Below are 22,994 nucleotides of genomic sequence, written 5' to 3' on the forward strand. Positions count from 1 at the left end.
GTATGAAGCCCGATATCAGTAATCAGCAAAATTTACTTGACTTTGAGCAAAAAATGAAAGATGTCTGCAAGTCTCTTCTTTCTTCTTGTGCTCACATCATGAGACATTTTGATCTCACATGAGAAACTTTTGATCTATCATGAGAAACATGGCGTACTTGCTATCACAGTATCTTTGTCCATGTTTCGGTTTTATAATATGATTTATGATATGAAATACATAATTATATAATTCAATGAATTATGATTCTGCAACAGCGGCGCATTTCTTGATTAATCTATGTTGCAAACCTACTTTTAATTGCTATTTTAGGGGTTACACTAATCTCTAATAGTATTTGAGAGTGATATGAATAAATTTTAACTTTATTATTGATAGGACCGTGTTGTGATTACTGTTCCTAGTTGTCTAAAAATTTAACTGATAAATGATTAGCAATATGAAAAGTATCTTAATAAAGGAAACTTCATATCCAGACATGCATTAATAAATTGATAGTAAATATCAAAATATTTTTAAAAAATGTACTTGGGGATTTGAAATCATTATATTCATTTGAAACCCTTGCATTTCTAATTCATTTCTGAGTGTTAAAGGGAGTTCCATTTTATGTAAACGAATGACATAAGCTCTTTTATCATATCAAGAAGTTTATATTCTGATGATTCCGAGGGAAATTAAAAGAGATTATAAAAAATGATGGCAAAGAATCTTTGGAAAAAAGTACTCTAGAATGTGTTGCTGTTTGAATAACTGAACTCGAGGCTGTGTTGGTGACGTCGTATGCAAACACGGATCTTTCACATCCTAGTTTCAAGAGATGCCTCTCGAAATCTGTCAGTGTGCCCTATGGTTGCCATGTACAGAAATGGAGAGAGCGGGGAGCATTGAAGAACCGAACACATAGTACTGAAATATCCCGACAGGTGTCCAGTCACTCTGATCATCATCAGCCAGCCATCATTTCCTGCATTGTGCCAGCTGTTATCAGCCTTTCGCAGGACTCTGTATTCTTATCGAGAGTCGCAATAGGCCGTCAATATCGGTGGTGAAGGACACTTCCGTTTACAATTCGACATCTACTCCAAATTTTTGAGCAGAGTGTCACTGAAAAGCCGCTTACACCTAGTTCAATAGACATTTCCTTCACTACTTTTCACGTCGAGGACCACCATTTTCCCATCTGGGTTCTGGAAGATCCATCTGTATCTGAAGGCTGGTGCCTTTCTGAAGCAGCACCATCATCCATATTTCTTCCAAATTTTTAGCAGAAGGTGTCACTGAAAAGCGCCTTACACCTAGTTCAATAGACATTTCACTTTCAATACTTTTCACGTCGAGCGACCCATTTTCCCTCTGGGTTCTGGAAGATCCATCTGTATCTGAAGGGCTGGTGCCTTTCTGAAGCAGCACCATCATCCATATTTCCTTTTCATGCCAAATAAGATGCAAAGATCTGAAAAACACCTTCACCCAGCTACAACGATAATGATAATGATGGTGGTGGTGGTGGTGGGTAGGTTTGGGGTGTTAGAGCAAGTGATAGTAATGGCAATAATATTAACAACAAAAACAACATTGACCTCAATAGGGACGCTGCACAGCATGTAATTTGTGCAGTAGAGAATCCATTCATATATTACGCTAGAAGAATGCTGTCCTTAATAAACAGTTTGATGTAATCACATTCTGTCGGTATACATTTTACAAAACATTTTCTTTTTACCATCGAACGACTGCTTTAACTGACTTAGCTAACTATAGACATACCTTAATTCGAATGGAACTTCAGGCATATAATATTTCTTTTGTTTTTGTTTTTTATCCGGCTTCATATTATTTATATTATTTTTATTCATATTTTGCCAGCGGTTTCATTCTTATTTACACGCACAAGACACTTATACTAAACCAAGTCGCCATACCGCAGAGGGATAATGTCGTATGGTATTCCCTCTTTTTATAGATTTTCTTTGATGACTTCTTCCTTTGCCACCTTTCCGTTATAAGTTTAAGTTTCCAAACTGACTGACTGAGCTTCGTATTTGTGTTTCATTCTTTCCTTTCGCTCGATGTTTTCTTTTTCTTTACCACTTACCCAACTTCACACTTTTCGTTAACCTTTTTTCTCTTCACGTTGTTTCTCCTTTCCTTATACCCACTTCTTCACTAGTAACTGTCCTACTTCTTTCGTCTTTTTTATCGATGCATTTGTTAATCATGAACGTTTATCATGAATATGTTGCCGACTACTACTACATTTACAAATTACTTCTTCTGAATAATATGTTTGGTGATTCCCTCGCAAATCAATTATCATATGAATTAATATTTTAAAAACTTTTTTGCTCTACGTAGCAGTCCTTCATTATGTATACTAGTTTACTTAATATGCATTATAACATCGCCCAATCACCGAATCTTTGAAACAACTGTAAAGATTATATATATTCATCCTGTTATGTGTATATGTAGTATCTATTATAGATGATCCCTATCATCTGGAATTGTTTTTCTACCAGTTCTCTTTATTATTCGCTTGAACTCTACCTTTTGTAACCAACTCTTGTTCTACTGGACTATATTACTCTGATTAGAAATTGGAATTTAAAAATTTGATCAGTCTGAGAGATAATTCCAAACCAGGCCTGCAGTAGCGTCTTTTCATCCGCTTTATATATATTTATATAAGGCGGCGAGCCGGCAGAGCCGTTAGCACGCCGGGCGAAATGCGTAGCCGTATTTCGTCTGTCGTTACGTTCTGGGTTCAAATTCTGCCGAGGTTGACTTTGCCTTTCATCCTTTCGGGGTCGATAAATTAAGTACCAGTTACGCACTGGGGTCGATGTAATCGAATTAATCCCTTTGTCTGTCCTTGTTTGTCCCCTCTGTGTTTAGCCCCTTGTGGGTAGTAAAGAAATATTTATATATATTTATATCTATCTATCTATTTATCTATCTATGCACACACGCACATACACCACACACACACACACACACACACACACACACACACACAACACACACACACACACACACACACACACACACGTACACATATAAATGTTGAGCAATAACCGAAAGAGTACGATCACGAATACAGGCGGCCGATATATAATTCCACCGAAGCATCACCGGAGTAATGTACATAGTTCAAAGTTCAGGGGGGCCTCTCCAGGCCGAGTCGCTCCTTTCTGCAGTTCCAGTACTACGAATATGTGATTAGAATGTCACTGCAAAGAATCACATGATGAATTTTTCAATCCGAGACAACTGGCAGAAGCCCTAGGGGTAGGACAAAACCGAAAGGGTTGGATAATGTCCATAGTCTCAGTTGGTTACTCTCGGAAATCCATCTGGAAAGTCTAATGATGGTGGCTTCGGAGAGGACCTTATAGAGGACGTGCCGGAGGACTCTACCCCCTCTACCCTCTCAGGAATAGTGGACAGCGAAAGATGGATATATTTGTGTTTGTGTGTGTGTGTTGTGTGTGTACTTTTATCTTCTACATGTTTCAGTCATTAGACTGCAGCCATGCTAACGCACGGCTTTAGGGATTTTAGTCGAATGAATCGACCCCAGTACTTTTTTAAGCCCGGTACTTACGTTATCAGTCTCTTTTGCTGAACTGCTAAGTTACGGAGACGTAAACACACCAACGCCGGTTGTCAAGCGGTGTCGGGAGACAACACAAACACAAAAACAAATACAAAGACACACACACACTATGTATTCGTATGTTATATATATATATAATGCAATATAGACATATATATATATGTTGATGTGGTGTGGTGGTGTGTGTGTGTGTGGGTGTGTGGTATATATATATATATATATATAATATATGATTATATATATATCATAATGGAATAATTACTATGAAGCATGTGTAGAATTATTGTATAAATGATCGTGGGTAAATGTAAGAAAACAAATACATTAATTCACATATTTGTTTTCTTGTGATTTACCTTTCATTTACTTCTTATTGTTTTGGTCTTACCCACGATCTTTTATACAAGATATATATATATGAAATTAGAAATATTGCATTTTCGATAACATCAATTAATAAATTGATAACATCAATTAATAAAGTTTTGATTGGGTTAATCACATCCTGACAGAGAAAATTACTCCGCAATGAAGACATGTAAATATTTCTTTGTTTGCTCCACTAGGAATGTAAAAACCATGATAGATAGTTATATACGACACGTTACTAGCTGCTGTTGTATTACCAAATGATGAGCATTCTGCTGTACTTCTGAAACAGTTTTCCATTATTCCTTCGTTCTATTTTTAATATATCACAAAAAAAACAACTAACTGGTGTGGTTTCTTTATCTCAAAATATGAGGAATCCACTCATCGTCCCATTATATTTGGTTTGCTATGCGGTAGTATATTTTAATTTTGTTCTTTTTGTTTTGCCGATAATTACACTGCTTTGTTCAGGAACGTTTTTTTAACTAAAAACGCTAGCTAAATCTATTGTCTATTGTTATAAAACAAGCGCGGAATGTTAAAATTGTATTTTTAGCTTGGGTATAATAGGGCAAATATTTTCTATACAATTCAATATATTTAGACATTTGTCTTTGTTAAGATTCCTGCTTTAAGCTTGTCTTGTTACAGAATCCTGCACTATTTATTAATCACTGAGATGAGAAACATCGTTAGCACAATTCTACATCAGTAAAAATTCAACAATATTTTGTTGAAAGTTCGTGATGGATTACTTTCAGAAATATTCGCGAACAGCAATTTCTGATTCACTTAGTCTATTTCGGATAGCAGGAACAAAGTCTGGCGATTCACTTCGTGAAAAACTGAAGGCAGGAATTTGGTTAGGAGATGAAGAAAATTTACGAAATATTGTCAATGAATGTGTTGACGCTGGCATGTCAGAACTTGATTCGGAAATATGTAGAGCAAGAAAGCTTCTTGAATATTTGAATGATTCGCTTAAAGGTTTGGTGTTTATTGAGTTGAAGAAATTTGAAAACGGATATCGTTCTAATGATTATTCCATTTTTTCTCATACCATAACCTTAAAAACGTTTACTACAATCCTACACACATACACACAAACATACACACACACGCACACATGCACACATACACGCACACACACACACACACACACACACACACACACCACACACACAAATGTAAGTTATTAAGTTTCTTTACTTCTTATTTCAACCTTCGGATTAAAGTGAAATACATTCGAAGTACGATTTTACTGTACTTTTTTAGTGAGTTCCAAAAGTGCATACTTTCTGGTAAATTCAGCCATGTGCTTTATCGGAAATATATTGACATATTATATGTATAATATCACTTTGTATAATTTCTAGTAAGAAGAGATATTATTATTTATTTGATATTGAAACTGATCTGCATTCCATTCTCACCTCGTTACTAAACTTATTTTTATTTAATGAATTGTTTAGAATGTTTTGGTTAAGTTCAAAATGTGAAAAATCTCTATTATTAATATATTGAAATTAATACTTAAAATGGTGAGGAAGATATCTAAGTAGAGTACCTAGTTAAATACATTAAAGTTTCCTGGTTCATCCACTTCTATATATACAGTTGGAATTTACAGAAAAAAAAAGACGAAGACAGGTGTCTAAACAACAAACAGGTGTACAGTGAACATGTTTCAGAGCTGAATAGTTTTTAGCTATGCTTTAGTATGCACTTACCTAAACATTATCTTTGGGCATATGCACAAGAACTAATTTTATACATGAAGCTAATAAATAGCGTTTTTGATATATCCTTAGCACTATGAATGTGAAGGGAAAAAATCGGTTCAAATATTTTCTGAATTCCAGTGTACATATCACGAGATGTTGGCATTTAATAATGAGTCTAACCTAGGCAATCGGCCAACAATTTGAGAGAAGGGCTTAGTTACTTTAATCAACTTCAGCTCCTGACTTGTTCTTTATTTTATTGAAACCAGGAAGATAAACGACGGAATTTGGAGCAGAAAGTCAAATCATTTTGACCGAGGCTCTGAAAGTTTTGCTTATTCATCGCCCTGATGTCAACGTTTAAATATATGATCTCACTGTTGTACGTTTATTTTTTCAGCTATTTTTATTATATCTCTAATACTACAGAACTACAATTTTTACTTCTATCTTCCAATTCATTGAACCTTAACTAAGTTGACATCGGCAGGAGTTGAACTCAAAATATAAAAGAGATGTAAAAGGAAGATGTTATAATTACTTCAACGGTTAATTTATCTGCCACTTTAGCAACAATGCTTAGTTAATGCTGTTGCAAAATATATTAATTTGAAACCGTAATGAATTGATATAAAATGTATAATTACAGATGATCTTCCACTGAATTCAGTCTGCAAAGCAATTTTCTTTAAATTTATTTTACTTTCCTTCAACTTCAAATATCTCAATTACGCACGGAAAGATTCCAATGACATCAAATGACTCATGAGAGGCATTAATAAAATAAGAGCTAAAATATATTGTGTTTAATGGAGTAACTACTTGTCCCTATGGACAATACCAGACGGTGTTTTTAGTCTTCCCAGTGTTATAAAAACAATGTAAAAGCAAAATAGTAGTGGCTTACGTTTCCTTTGCGTGTTAATTGTGCTATACCGTGATATAAATACATATATTGTAATTTGTTCAATGTACCCTTCCACGCTGTCGGATACAGTGTCTCCCGCTCATCCTCACTCAGTATGTCTCTCCGCTATCATCCTCATCCTTGTTAACTATGTTTTTTTGTTTTTTTTACTGCAACCAAATTTCCCTCACACTCTTTTTCATTTTAACCACCTTTTTAATACTATACACATTTCATACTTACAACCTACAACCATATAAATGCTAAATTTGAGTAATAAAATAACATCTCCAGAGATATGTTTCGTTTTTGTAGCTTGCAATTTCATTTCTGAACTGAGACATTTAAACATCTTCGCTTATATTCACACTACACGAAATAGTTTCAACTTTAAAATTAAACGAAAAATGCTTTTGAATGAGGCATCAACCAGTAAAAACAACATAGCCGATATCAGTATTTTTACATTAATGGATGACTGATGCATGCTTGAGAAAATGCTATACAATATATTTTTCAATACATGTATCATTTAAAGATGTATATGAGTTGTTTGCTAAAAAATCTTTCAAACCTTTTTAAAACCCTGAGATTATAGCAACAAGAAATATAGAAAGTGAAAAATAAAAGAGCCAAAAATTCGGACAATGATTTTGTCGTATTTTCAATGTTTCGGCTGGGACAGAAGAGAATAATATGATCGATAGTAATCACACGCTGTCCTTTTTTTTTTCCTATAGGATCAATAACACCCGATTCTTTGCGTAACCAGTTAAAACGTGCTACCACCCAAAAGAACAAAGCAAGTTTGGAAAGAGCTATTCACGATGCTGAAGCTGCTGGTTATCCAGAAGTTGCTTACGATCTCCAAAAAGCCAGGGAAACTCTTGAAAAACTTGGTGGCGGTCGAGGTGGTGAGATAACAATTATTTATGCTATTCTTATATAAGTGTATTTTTTATCGGATTTGTCTTCCTGTGTGTCTCTCTTTATTTTACTTATTTTGCTTTATAATTAACATGTATGTTTATTTAACAGATCTATTTATTTGAATGCTGCCAAATTTGATAATGCTTTACATTTGTCTTGAAAATAATAACATTCCAATCATTTTTTTTTTTTTTTAGAGCGCGAGATCTTATTTAATATTCCAGTTATATGCTCATTTTCACTGTTTCAGGAGACTGGACTAAAAGTAAAAGATTATTTCACTTATTTTATATTTCTGTTATTTTGTACATCATAAAAATTTAATGTTACAGGAAAATATATTGAATTTCTACAGAAAAATTATTTAACTATTAATATCATAGTCCGTATATGTTTATTCCGTTTATTTCACACATAGGAAATACTTTTGATATAAATACATTTCATGTTGTTGACATTATAATATACAGCTATTTGAATCGCTATATGAAAGAAACCAAGAAATAATTTGGATTTGAAAAGGAAACATGAATATCATAATAAAAATCAAATATTTTGTCATTTATAGTTGAATGTTTACCAGTGATATATGGTTATATTGTTAAGAAATTTTTTTTTCTGTTAGCTATATTGTTTCCGTTTACTGAAAATAAATTACATCGATCAATTTCAATCACTTATAGAAACTTATAAAAATTATTATATGCAATATTTTCCTGGTCATTATCTGTTTATCAAATCCCACAAACGCTTACACACCACACAACACCCCACATAACACACGCACAAACGCACAATTCACACTCACACACCCACACACGTTAATATATATATACATACATGTATATATATATATACATACAACCCTCACGCACACAACATATATATATATCTATATATATATATATATATATATATATATATATATATATATATATATATACATGCAGCATACCATACATACATCATACATACATACATACAACATACATACATACATACATACATACATACATATGTACTACATACCCCATATATATATACATACTGCATATACATATATATATATATATATAATATATATATATATATAGAATTATATATATCTATATATATTGGGTCATCCCACATAAATAATACGGTTTTTTATACTTTTATTTTTCAAAATTTAGACAAAGTTCTTTTTCAATCTAAAATATATTCTCCTTCATTTTTTACAATGCTCTTCCATCGTGGAAGACTTGCAAGGCTCCTTCTTCCAAAATTCACTTGTCCGGTACGAAAAATACTCCTCCAGTACTGTTCTGACCTCGTCTACAGAATTCATATTTTTTCCGTCCAAATGATTTTGAAGACTACGGAAAGAATGAAAGTCGGATGGGGCACTGTCCGGTGAATATGGTGGTGGGGCATCGTTTCCCATTCAAACTGCTCCGGCCTTTGGAATGTCATCCTCGCTGTATGTAACCGATCTTTATCCCGATGAAAGAACACCTTTCGTCTTGAAACCAAAGATGGACGTTTTTCTTCTAGCGCTGACTTGAATGATTGGTTAAATGACCAAATCTAAGCTCTCTGCTAGTTCCTCAGCAGTTACGATGGGATTTTGTTTCACCAGAGTTTGCAGGACGCCCTCGTGGAGTTCAGCAGATCTTCCAGGACGAAGCTCGTCTTCTAGGCTGTATTTCTGAATTTCTGGATCCACTGTTTACACTGGCTTACGCTTATTCCCCGATCCCCATATACTTTATTAATATTCCTCACACGTTCCGTTGCGTTGATGCCTTTATTGAACTCATAAAGCAGAATATGCCGAATATGCTCCTTTGTTACTTCTATTGTAGCTTTGGAAAAATAACTATTAAAATCGAACTGCACTCTTCAAAACTTGCACTAAGAATAAACACAAAGTAAAATTACTATCTGCATTTATAGCAAGTTGATGCAGATAGTTTATCCCGTCCCCCTCCGACCAATCAATTGAAAAAACCGCATTATTTATGGGATGACCCAATATATATATATATAAAATGGGATTTAAAAATCCTGGCATATATCAATTAAGCACTCAGTATAAAAGAATAAGATTAAATTTCCAACAATCAGATACCAATAAATGTAAGTAGAGTACAAATCCCAGGTAAATCCTCATGCATGACAGGTAAATCCAACAATCCTTTCGTAGAATTTTAAGAAATTCAGAGTATTTAACAACAATAAATATGTACGAAGAAAAATCACATCTTTATTTTAGATCACACCTTAAAGATCTAACAATTGTTTCAAAGGAAGATTGCGTAACGACTTGACTTCGACGAATGTTTTAATTTATAACGGTTTCACATTTGCAGTGCTACGGAGTGATGGCTGCTGACTGTTGAATTTGAAGGCTTGGATCTTCTTTCATATTTTCCAGGTTCTTTCCCAATGGTTCTTTTGTGGAAACGTTTTGTTGTGCCAATTTATAAAGTTAGGTGGGAGGGCTCCGCCTTGCTCGGTGAAATTCTATGGTGATCAGTGCTAGATAGTCGGGTGTATCTATATTTCGTTTTTATTCATTGTTGTAGCTGTTTCTTATATGTTTTTATTTTTTCTGCCTTTCAAGTTATGGTTGTGCCTTACATCTTGTCCTTATTCTGTTTTTGAGACTTCAACATCCATATCACAGCAGATATTCACCGTGTGCCCTTAATAGACGTACTCCTTTATCTCCTCGATTTCATCGCTTTCCAATTCTATTCGACTTTGTGCTACGTCTTCCGACTGCATATATTTTGTTTTCATGTGGTTCATTTTAAGAGCTTTGTTAGAGTCGAGATGAACGCTGTGTTGAAATCTCTGGAAATGCAAGGTTTCAAGGTACAATACATCAAACTGCTCAGCGATACAAACTCTAGATGCACAACAGATATAGCTCTGCTATCACCACCAGTAAGAGCTCCATTTGAGAAGGCTGTCAAGCAAGGAGACACCATCTCTCCAAACCGCTGTATCGCATGTCTAGAAATGGTTATCAAGGACATCGGCTAGACAGGTGTTGTAAACATCAATGGCGAGCAACTAACACAGCTCCGACTTGCAAATGATATTGCACTCATCGCTGAAACCACAGACCAGCTGCAGACCATGCTGACAGAGCTGGACACTCAGAGCTTAGATGTGGGACTTTATACATATATATACATACATACATACATATATATATATATATATATATATATATATATATATATATATATATATATATATATATATATATATATATATATATATATATATATATATACATATATATATATATATATATATATATATACATACATACATACACATACACACACACAATATATATATATATATATATATATGTCGCTAATGATGGAGGTAAGTTGGATTGTTGGTATGGCTGTGGAATAACACATCCTTTTGGTATATAATGCCGTGACATCTGCTATACAATCTCACCAAGTCCCAAACTAACAAATATTATTATGTTACTCCATATATTCTCTACAAATAGGCAATCGAGTCGCAAATGACAACAAAATAAATCTGAAAAATCGAATATTTCATTGATTAAGCAATTATTAAGCAATGGATTATCTGGTTAATTAGGTATTTGACGAATAATGATATAAGGAATCGAATTATAACCAATGCTTGTGATTTTATTGGCACATTGACCCCTTCCAAGACATACATGTATATATATATACACACACACACCTCACTTGTATATTTACCACTTCTAAGGTTCCACTCGCTATGAAATATATATAGCCCGTATCTTATCTACTTCATTCCTTAATTCTGTATGTATGTATGTAATATGTATAATATATATATATAATATATATATATATATATATATATATATATATATATCGTGACGCGACAATTCAGCGCTAGATAATTCAGCGCATAGACAATTCAAGCGCAGGGCATCTAATTGAACTTAGGTAAAGGTTATATTGGGGATGAAAAAAAAGGGAGGGGGGTTATTTCAATTATTTATTTAAAAACATGTAAAGATAAAAAGCTACAGTAGTTAGCTACTTAAATTTTTATAGGAGCTTCAAAAGGTGTAGTTGTCGTTTCGTATGAGCATGTGTATAGATAGAAATATTTATTTTTTGCTGATGATTTATTATGACCTGATTATTTTTAAAGCTGTGTCGGTTTTTGGAGTCTTTGCTGTATTCATCATCATTACGTCACATGTATGGGGCGAAAATTAAGTCCAACATGTTGGAATTCTTAGCTATACTCCTCTTAGAAAATACCGGTATATGCGTCACATTGTTTTTTATCGTTTTTTGTAACACACGCTCACATTCATATTACGCATATACAATATAATATATTATTTAAAATATGTATCATAAAATATATATATTACTTAAATAATTTATAACATATATATATTGGTGTATACATACATTAATGTAAACACTGGTATGGATTTTACAGCATTTTACTCGTGACATATATGTATGCATATTAATGTATATGTGTATGAATGTATCTATTTATATGTATGCAAATATGTTTTTGTGTATCTATGTGTGTATAAAATCTTACTGGCTGATATACAAAATATGTTTCCCGATTTTGGATATTGAAAAATGGACAATTAGGGCCTGTGGTAAGGATCTATTTAATTTCTTCCTCCATTCCGATTTCTGAAATTATTCTATTTAAAACTTAGGGATAGCTGCTCTTGGTTTCCAGAGAACTGTCACTCAACAGCGTTTCAGAGAAAGCAGATTGGGTCGTCCCTCTTCAGGTTATGATGAATATAAAAGAATATCATCAGAGCATTTTCAAAATAAAGATTCCTCACATACTGGGGATAACAGATTCAGAGGTTGGAACAATAATTATATTCGTATAAATCTGACATAACATAAGTGTAGATAATTTTAGCTCCGACTTAAAATATTAGTCGAAATATAAAAACATATCTGAAAATTAAATAAAAATCAGTATTTTATAATTGCTGATCGAAATTATAATTGAATTATATTTCGATTTAATTTGAAACCTTTAGTTATTTGTGTATATACATCCATACAAATACACGTGCACTCATACACACATGTACATATATATATGTATATGTGTGCATGTATGTGTGTGTATTTCAGAATAGCTTTGATAATGGTTTCTAATTTAGGCACAAGGTCAGTAATTTTGAGGGAATTTGTCGATACCATCGACCTCAGTACTTCTTTGGTATTTTAAAAAAAATTAAACCTGAAAGAATGAAAAGCAAAATTGGCCTTGGTGTGATTTGAACTGAGACCGTAAAAAACCCGGAATTAATAGTGCAAAACATTTTTTCCGATGTTCTAAAGATTCTACCAGCTCACCGAATTTGGAATAGTTTATAATAATAACATTCATTTATCTATGTATCTACTTGCTTACCATTCTAAGAATCATCGAACGATAACTTTGAATTTTAGATTCCAAAACAGATATTAAGTCCCCAGGTAATCTGCGCTGCCGATTACGGACAGCTGTTGAGCGGAAAGACAGAGTAAATCTTGAAAAAATTATCGAAGAATGCGAAAGTGTTGAGTATCCAGAGCTTGGCCCTGAGCTGTATGAAGCAAGAAAAACTCTTCAACAGCTGGGAAGCCGCTTCGAAGGTTAGCATTGTATTTTTAGCATTTTAATAAGATTTATTAGCAAGGGTTTTTAAATATCATGAATACAACGAACTGTCAGAAATACTTACTCAATTTCTCTTTACTGATATTTCTAACAGTTGATTACGAAACATAAAACAGAGTAACTATAAGGGAATAAGTGTTAAAGATTATATTGCTAATTTCTGAATATCAGTTCACTTGATATATAAAATCTTTATACATTCATGATAAAGTGAACATTTACTTCAAACTTTCACAATCTGGTACAAAATGCTAGTTGCATGATTAATGATTTTAGAAGGGATTTTAAGAGTTTCTCTTTAAATATTTAATGTAAATAAAATTCTGTTTTCATGAATTTGTGTAGTTGTGGACCTCTAAACTATTTCAAGGAATCCTAACATCCTAACAAAGTTTTCTGATCATTAACCGTTGTTGGTATTTGTGTTAGTGTGTAGCCATCCTTATGATCAGGCAGGATTATTTATTATGATAGGTATTAAACAGTTATATCTTTAATAAGTTTTCATTTAATTTAAAGGAAATTGAAAGATCAATAACATTCTGAAAAACAAAATATATCTTGATGCATGAAATTAAGTACCAAGTGGTATTTTATCAATTACCAGGGAGTACATCACCCAGCATTTTTCGAGACAAACTTAAGGATAGTATTAAGCTAAAAGATGAAAATGAAATCGCATCAGCTATTAACAGATGTATTGCTGCCGGCTATCCTGAACTTCAAAGTGATGTTGATAACGCGCGAAAGTCTTTGAACATCTTACAAGGCGGGGATGGACGTAAGATGTTATTTAATGATATTTTTCATCACAATGCCAATGTTTTCACCACCAATGTAATCATAATAATGTTGCTATCATTTGCACAGGAAATGTGTGTATACACGCACACGCACATGCACAAATGCGCGCACGCACACACACACACACACACAACTCGCGTGCACACACACACACACAAACGTGTACACACACACACACATATGGTTAGAAATAATTTACATATGTAATATATATATACATATGTGTATGCGTATTTGAAATGACTTTATAAATACGCACATATACATTTATATATGCATGAACGCATATATACTCACACACACACACTCTCACACATCGGTTCTTCATACGTTTTCAACATAGAGCAATTACAATGCACTTAGCTGTAAAGCACATGACAGAACTAGATAAGCAAAGGTTAGTGGGAAACACTTCTAAGCTCAACTGAGTTGTTAAATAAATTAAGCGATTAGTGATGGAAGCTATACTAATAACATAGTGGAATGTTAAATGCACAGACAACACATACTAGTCGCACTCAAAAGAAAAATATCTGACTAATGACGTATTAATTTAAAGGTCGAAATTCAAATTCCGGTGGTAACATCAAAACAATGACATTGACACTTTGTCTAGCATAAAGTACACATATATATATATATATATATATATATATATATATATATATATATATATATATATATGTATATAATATATATATATATATTATATAATATAAATAATAATAAAAACATATGCATATATACATACACATATGTACATACCTACATCTATATGTATATATACATGCATATATGGGTACAGGACACAAAAAAAAAAACGTAGAACACAATGAGAAACGAAAGCATAAAAACAAAACCATGGAAACAGACTTTTTTCAAACAACGAAAAAACAGTGTACGAGACATACAACATAAGGAATATTCCCCTTCTTCAGTTGCCCCTGTTTCGTCTACTCCGTTCAAAGAGGGAGTGGTGTCTAAAAAATCCCCCATTCAGTGAAACTATGTAGCTTTACAACAAATATTTAAAGTACACACTTTCACATACAACTGCAATCTTTTTTTATTTTATTTAATCATTTTTTTACCATAAAGAATATAAAACTGTCTCTCTTTTCAACTTTTTCCACTCCTCACTGCAAATTCACTGTACTCTTCTTATCAATTTTAGCACAATACACACCCACATGCTTGTGCGCGCGCACATACACACACTCACTTAAACGTTGATAACGAAGTAGTAGAATGAGTACTCAACACCAAAAAGACGGATAAAGCTATTGTTCATATAATATTAGTTACTTCTCCAATACCTGAAACTTCCTACTGATAGTGATCAGCATTTTTAACTGATAATCTGATATTAAATTTGAAGAGTGTTCATAAAATTACAGAATAATTTTATCTTACTCATCTAGTAATCCCATATACTAGCATTACTTGCTGTATAATTCTGTAATCTGAGTAAATGAACGGAAAACAAATATTCATCTTCTTATCAAATAACACGTTTACTTATTAATATTTACAGGAATAAATTTAAATTAGTTACGTCTATTTGAATGCTTGAAATTCATATTTTGTTTGAAATTCTAATATCTGCGCTTTCTTTTATATGTATTTTCTTTCTATTTAAAAAAAATCTATGACTGTTGGGTTTATCATCAACTAGATATTACTTCAGCAGAAAAAATCAAAGATCAACTAAGGACAGCTATCAACCAGAAAAACAAATCACAATTAGACAATGCAATTTGTGAAGCTGAAGAAGCTGGTTATCCAGAAATCTCCGGTATTCTTTGCAAAGCGAGGGATACTATGGAAAGTTTGGGTTATGGTCGTGGAGGTTAGTTTATTATAATTCACTTAGAAAATGCACTGAATAATTTGTGCAAAGCTTTTGTATGTCTGAGTAAAAAGAGAAATAAGTATTGGTGTTGTGGTTTCTGTTACTTTCAAATAATATATTGCAATGAAACAATATATGAGTATTGATACTTCAATGAAGATGCTGACGGTTAATTATATTTACTGGAGGTTAATGGATAAAAAGACATGTTAATGGAATGCATCTGGGAGCATGACTATTCGATGTGTTTACATTTGCATCCCATTGCATGTAATGAGAGAATGAGATTGTTTTGATTGTAACTATTTGGAGAATATAAGTACTGTCCACTTAAGAATAAATAGCAGAAGGTGTGGTAACTACTTCAAGTGTCGAAGATTGTTAATCTTTATATGTGCATTTCCTATATGCAGAGACTATATATATATATATATATATATATATATATATATATATATATATATAGTATCCAAAATTATGAATGTATATGTGTGAGTGAGTGTTCTTACATTTATAATGCAATTTATTTAGGAACCAATGAATGAAACTAAGTTATTAACTCTCTGTTCCAAAATGATTTAAGGTTCTTCTTTGATGATAGTTTGTTAACTTTTCAGTAGGTGTATTTAGGAAGTATATATATGTCCTGTAAGCGAGCATTCGTTTATGTGTAACTGGTTTTATACGACATCGTGTAGATTTTTAATATAAAGCTAGGCATGTTCGAAAGGTTCTCACTCAATAGAGCTGCGGATGAAAAGAGATATGTCAATAAATGCTGAAACAGTACGAAGAATTTGCAATCCGTGTGATTGTAAATGTTTGCAAGTTAGGTGATTAACTTCTGGAGAAAATCATTATATAAATGGCAGTGCAATACTCATTAAATCTATTTTTTCCTTGATAGCTTTTGCTAAAGGTTTATCAAAATTTTAAATCACTGATAGTTATTTTCCTTCACCAGGAGTAAAGACCCCCGATTCCCTGCGCATTAAACTTGACCAAGCAAAAAGACAAAACGATAAATCGACATTAGAAAGTGCGATTGAAGAAAGCATTGGATCCGGACATCCTGAATTGATGTCTGATATCCAGTTAGCTCGCTATGCTCTTGATTTTATGGAAGAGGACTGCGCATCAGGTTGGTTTTAGTTAGCTTCTGCGAAAAGGCCCATAAATATTGAATTAGGCTTCAATATTTTCTTAGCTTTTGTGACAGCTTTAAATAGTTGTTTTTTTTTAATTGCAGTTTAAATAAAATCTGTCTGCATGTTATTTTGTACAACCTTGCGTTTTTAATAGCATTAAACTTTCATTATACTCAGTATAATGAAAATTACAATAAGATATTTTAATATGTTTTTCTTCTCTATATTTGAGCAATAGCTTTTAGCTATTTATCTAATGCCAAATATAGAACAGATATCAGGAATTAGATTTTAAAAATGTTCCCAAATATTTTGTACAGCAAATTATTGTTAATTCTATAAAGCTGCTTTTGGAATCATATCACGTCTTGCCTCAAATGGAATTACTTTTGCTCACATTAAATTTGCTTTGCCAATATTACAGTCGCTTTGCCATCTATTTCTGCTCATACTCTTAATATCTTTCTACAACTCTTTGACAGGTTTAGTTGTTCCACATTGTTCACTAATGTATGATATATAGAATATGAGAGATCAACAATCACAAAAGTTTACACACACATACACACATAGTATATATTATTTATATGTACATATACACAAATGTGTGTGTACATGTATTGTGATTGTCAAATGAATTTCGAGTATCTTTGTATTCTCACTGAAGGCAGATGCCTGTCACAGTCTTAATTTTTTTTTGACATGGTCCTTCAGTTGACTGTCTAACCCTGAGTTTGTTCTTACATATTTTTTGACAAATACATCGCATTTTGTTTTATTTTCGTCAACAATTACATTGACAGTGGCTCTGGCCTTGTGCATTAAGACAAAAGGAATTTTCAACAAGTTAGATGATCACACCATTGAACATGAAGAACAGCAGTGATACGGCAGAGCTGTTGGTGATATGTACATCTCTTGTTGATCTCATGTTATGTTAAAGTGAGATTATTTCAGGATCCTATACCATATAGAATTGTAACAGTTTCAAGTTTACAGAAATAACGTTCCACTTTTTGATAGCAATTTCGATTATTTTTTCTGACATATTTCAAAGTTTGTTCTGTCTTTTTACATTTTGACTTCATGTGCTATTGGGGTGAACGTTTTCTTTAATTTTTCTTAGTTTGTTAAATTAATTATCGGTCATGTTCTGAGGTTCGCTATAAATGATGACTTGTGACAAGACGAGAATGCATTACTTACTAACTTTATGAAATTTCAATTTCCAGTTTTACAGCATTTTGGATATTAATTACATCAATTTAATGACTGAAGTTATTAAATACATTTTTATTGTCTTTGCAATATATGCAGTGCGTAAATAACAGTAAATGAAATTTTTATTCATTTCACAAATACGTTAAAATAAGAAAGAAATGTAGTTTTTCCCACCCACAGAAAAACGATACTATTGATGTATGAACTTTGTTTAAGAAAAAAGCGTTCTTTGCATGAATACTTTATCCTAAAGAGCGACTGGAATTTTGATAACGCAGGCGAAGTGCAAAAATAGTTTAGGAGGAATTTCAAACAGATATGAATGTATGCGTGTGTATCGGTCTATATATATTTGATGAGGCCTGAATTAATTCATTAATTAATTAGAAAGGCTGTCGTGTGTGTGTGTGTGTGTGTGTGTGTGTGTGTGTGTGTGTGTGTGTGTGTGTGTGTGTGTGTGTGTGTGTGTGTGTGTGTGTGTGTGTGTGTGTGTGTGTGTGTGTGTGTTAGAATAAAGTTTAGACCCAGAAGCAATGTATCTGAAAGTTTTTGAAAACTGACTACTGCCAACTGTTACTTACCTTTTATATTCCATGTAAGCACTTATTTTCTATGAATCAGTCCTAGTTTAATTTGATTATGAACTTATTTCTTTTCCCTATATTTCTAGAGTAATTACAAAACATTTATGCTATTCAATTAGAATTAACTGTGCAAATGGAAACATTCCCTAAAATGTTGTAGTTCAACACGTCCATGATTTACTCAGAAGCATGTTTAACTGCAGATGAATACCATAAAAGCTATAGAGGCAGTAAGATTTTAATGGATGTGCAAGTCAAAGAAAGTACATGTTATATTTACGCACCCCTCTCTTTATAATATGCGCGTCATGTGCGTAGTAGGCAGGGAACCTGGTGAGTCGATTCCAGTCATTAACACTAGATTGAAAGCTGAATTTCAATTAGATCTAAAAGTACAAAACATATCACCTATTCCATATGGCTACACTTACAAATTCCAGTGTAATAATATAATTTTAACATAGAGTAAAATAATTTTTGAAATAATATAAAATAATGCATAATAACGATGTGACATATAAAATGAGATTATATATTGCTAAAAAATGTGATTATCAGGTATAAAACCCTTTAAATCCCTGCGCGCGAGACTTGAGCCTGCTCAAAGAGAAAATAATCCAGAAGTTACTGAGAGAACAATCAAGGAATGTATAAGTGCTGAACATCCGAAGTTGTTACCTGAGATTCAACAGGCTAGAGATTATCTTGCTGCTCCAAAAGGTAACTGTAGAGGTGGGTCATGCGATTCGAAGACAAAATTGCTTCAGCTTAACTGATCTACACAAAATCACTTGCCCTCTGCAACTTTCAGCAGTAGTCTTCCATGTGTTTTATATTACTTAATGAAATATATGCTTTCTATACATTTGTGCTTTTAAAAGCACTTCTTTGCTATTACTATCATTTTCGCTTTCACTCTCTCTCTCTCTCCTATACGCAAACATATTCTATCTCATAATGATATATATATATATATATATATATATATATATATATATATATATATATATATATATATATATATACCGGAGTAAGCACATAAATGTGAGACAAGGTGGAAAAAAGAATACTCAAATACCAGAGGTAGAGTAATAAGCTTTATTTAACGGGAACGTGAAACTCCGAGTAACAGCTTTTGTTATATTTCTGCTGCTTTTAAATAAAGTATATATATATAAAGAAAAGAAAAATTATAAGCGTAGACGATCTTTTAATACAAAGTTGGTACAAATCCAATAAAGATTCTACAAGTTGTTTCCAAGCCTAATTAATTCCAAAACAAAACGAAAAAAAAATCCTTTTGAAATTAGAATTAGGCTTTTCTTCGGGAATTCATTATCGGAATTAATGGGTTCAATCAACAAAAATATAAAGACCTTTAATAGCCCAGAAAGGAACAAACAATTAAATTATGATAGAAGGAAATTATGCGAACACCAGACCAATCAAATCCAGAAAAAAAAAACAGAAAAAATATATATGTAAAAATCCACTTCAGTGTTGATTAAAATAGCAATTCACAATATATAAATATTTGATAAAATTTGCCATTACCGTCTAAACTACACATAAAGTTAATGAAACAAATAATCTATTAAATACTAAGAATTATAGAGTTAGCTAATTAAGATATTAAAAAATTAAAAACCAATATATTATTCACTAAAGCGTAATTAATGCCATAATTCAATGTTAATAAAATGATGATTCCAAACGAAAACAAAAAGAAATTAATTTATTTACAAATGGCCTACTTCGAGTAAAACAGTAGTTTTCCTTCGATATAAATTCGTATCAATTTTAGTGGATAATATACTGGTTTTTAATTTTTTAATCTTTTAATTAGCTAACTCTATAATTCTTAGTTGTTAATAGATTATTTGTTTCATTAACTTTATGTGTAGTTTAGACGTGAATTGTTATTTTAATCAACGCTGAAGTGGATTTTTACATATAGATTTTTTTCTTTTTTTTTTTCTGGTTTTGATTGGTCTAGCGTTCGCGTAATTTCCTTCTATCGTAATTTAATTGTTTGTTCCTTTCTGGGCTATTAAAGGTCTTTATATTTTTGTTGATTGAAGGCATTCCTGAAGAAATGCCTAATTTTGATTTCAAATGAATTATTTTTCCATTTTGTTTTGGAATTAATTAGGCTTGGAAACAACTTTAAAAATCTTTTAGTTGAAACCAGCTTAATATAGGACCTAATTTTCCAAGAATACAGATAACAGAAATTTCTCTGAAAAATGTGTGTTGAATTATTTGCTTTAGATTAAATTTCAAAGTTTGCTTTGAATGTTTGCCTTAAATTGTTTTGCTACAGTGAAAATCAATCGTAAATAATATCTACATATTCACCCCGCCCAAAAAGAAAGACATTTGCTGTTGATTTTTCCTTTAATTTTCATCTTAAATATTATAGAACATTCAAGTTTAGATTTCTTTGCTGTTGGTAAGGATTTGAAGACCTTACATCATCCAACGCAGCCAGGATCAGTAAAGAAACCCAGTCTACTGAAATTTGTACGACAAGGTGACACCTCAGAATATCCAGAAATAGCTCATGGCATGCTTCCCACTGGAACTCCTTTACAGCAGTTAAGCAGACCCTGTGGAGGTTAGCAATTTGATAACAATTTCGGGGTTTATTTTAGCTCCAAAAACGTTTGTGGAACTACTAGACATACAAAGATGATAGAAGTAATCCTATATAATATAAACTTTGCAGTTTATATAATATAAACTTTTAATATATATATAATATATATATTAATGCTATATAATATAAACTTTATATTTAACATAAACTTTGCATAAAATTAAATCATACAATAAGTACTAGAAAATTCTTCAACTGAACCCTACTAAATAGCTCATAAAATTTTTTTGAGTTAAATCGAAAAAATATAGATTTTTTTTTCTATTTTTATGATTAAATATCATGATTTTATGCTATATTATTTCAATCATATCTGATACATGCGTGAGTGTGTGTGTGTGTGTGTGCGCGTGTGTGTATGGTGTGCGTGCGTGTGTGCGTATGTGTGTGCACGTACGTACACACGTATGTATGTATGTATGTATGTATGTATGTATGTATGTATGTATGTATGTTTAGAGGTAGCAGTTCGTCCCGCGAGACCATGAATTTCAGTCAGGAAAACTGGAAATCTTTGCTTCGGTCTGTTGTAAATGCAAAGATCCACATGTGAGTGATAGTCACATCGGCAGTTGGTTAAGCAACAAACTAATCGATCGTTCGTTAAAGGCGTTAGTCAAACAATCAATTGGTTGTTTAACCAACGCATTAAACAAACCTTCGATTAGTTAGCTGGTTAGATATTTTACAGATTGATTAACATAAAGAAGTGATATAGAACCTGTGGGTGTGATATAGAACCTGTGGGTGTGATATTATTACTGGCGTAATGACCCTCTCAAGACACATAAGGTATTTTTAATTTTTTTATTTCCCATCCAAAATCGATGAAAATAATGAATGCTGTTACTTCACCACAAGTTCTATCATCCATTGTTTTAGAGGTTTTCTTGAACATATTGTACTTCATTAATAGTTGTCAGATCAGAATGATTGGTATCCTTTTATTATTTTTTTCTTAAGAAAAACGATACCAAATATCTTTAGGAATCAACTGAAGAAAAGCATAAAAACAAAGAGGTAAAAAATTGGAGACAGTGCTACAATTTACGCGGTTAGTTTGATATCTTTAACAGGTTCAGATTATAAACTTATAGTTTTATGCTGAACTATTCCTTTTCTTGTATATATTGGACTTTCCACCTTGCTTTATCAAAAATAAGCACATGTGAAGCAAACATACAAAGAAATGCGCGTTAATACACATATTTGCATACTTAATACATATGCGTGCACACATGCATAATTTTAAATGTAAGATATCCCGTTTTAATAAGCATTAACGTTTAACATTGCAATGAAAAGTAAGTAAAGCGACTGCACCAAAGGTTTTGATCTTTCGTTGACAGATAAAGGGATGTCTCGAAATAGTTTCTGGTGTCGTTAAGCCTTCATCAGAGAAAGAAAACTTTATATGTTGTCATCAGAGAAATGATTAGTTTATTGCTACTTGATGTATATTCAAAATTGGTCTAAGCTTAACAAGTCAGCATAT

General features: G+C 32.3%; 2 protein-coding genes across 2 annotated transcripts in view; both read left to right on the top strand.

Annotated features, from left to right (window-relative positions):
* The window catches only part of LOC115214248, a 255,736-nt gene that overhangs the window by 217,486 nt on the left and 15,256 nt on the right, over window positions 1–22,994 (top strand). Inside the window, exon 94 of the mRNA XM_036504830.1 lies at window positions 7,363–7,536. Coding sequence (XP_036360723.1) covers window positions 7,363–7,536 — 174 coding nt within the window. The remainder of the gene's footprint in view (window positions 1–7,362; window positions 7,537–22,994) is intronic.
* Window positions 13,222–21,795, top strand: LOC118764272. The gene is made up of 6 exons (XM_036504832.1): window positions 13,222–14,012; window positions 15,711–15,884; window positions 16,852–17,028; window positions 19,399–19,572; window positions 21,263–21,571; window positions 21,654–21,795. Exons 1-5 carry the CDS (start codon window positions 13,796–13,798, stop codon window positions 21,460–21,462), a joined length of 942 nt encoding a protein of 313 aa, XP_036360725.1. The 5' UTR covers window positions 13,222–13,795; the 3' UTR covers window positions 21,463–21,571; window positions 21,654–21,795.

The sequence above is a fragment of the Octopus sinensis genome, linkage group LG7 (assembly GCF_006345805.1).
Source record: "Octopus sinensis linkage group LG7, ASM634580v1, whole genome shotgun sequence".
NCBI classification, from domain to species: domain Eukaryota; kingdom Metazoa; phylum Mollusca; class Cephalopoda; order Octopoda; family Octopodidae; genus Octopus; species Octopus sinensis.

Excerpts from the sequence above, each read along its gene's own strand:
- LOC118764272 (XM_036504832.1), top strand. The coding sequence starts at position 13,796 with ATGCATGAAATTAAGTACCAAGTGGTATTTTATCAATTACCAGGGAGT. Across the intron at positions 15,885-16,851 it reads TTTGGGTTATGGTCGTGGAG|GAGTAAAGACCCCCGATTCC; the intron begins GTTAGTTTATTA and ends TTCCTTCACCAG. Across the intron at positions 17,029-19,398 it reads GGAAGAGGACTGCGCATCAG|GTATAAAACCCTTTAAATCC; the intron begins GTTGGTTTTAGT and ends TGTGATTATCAG.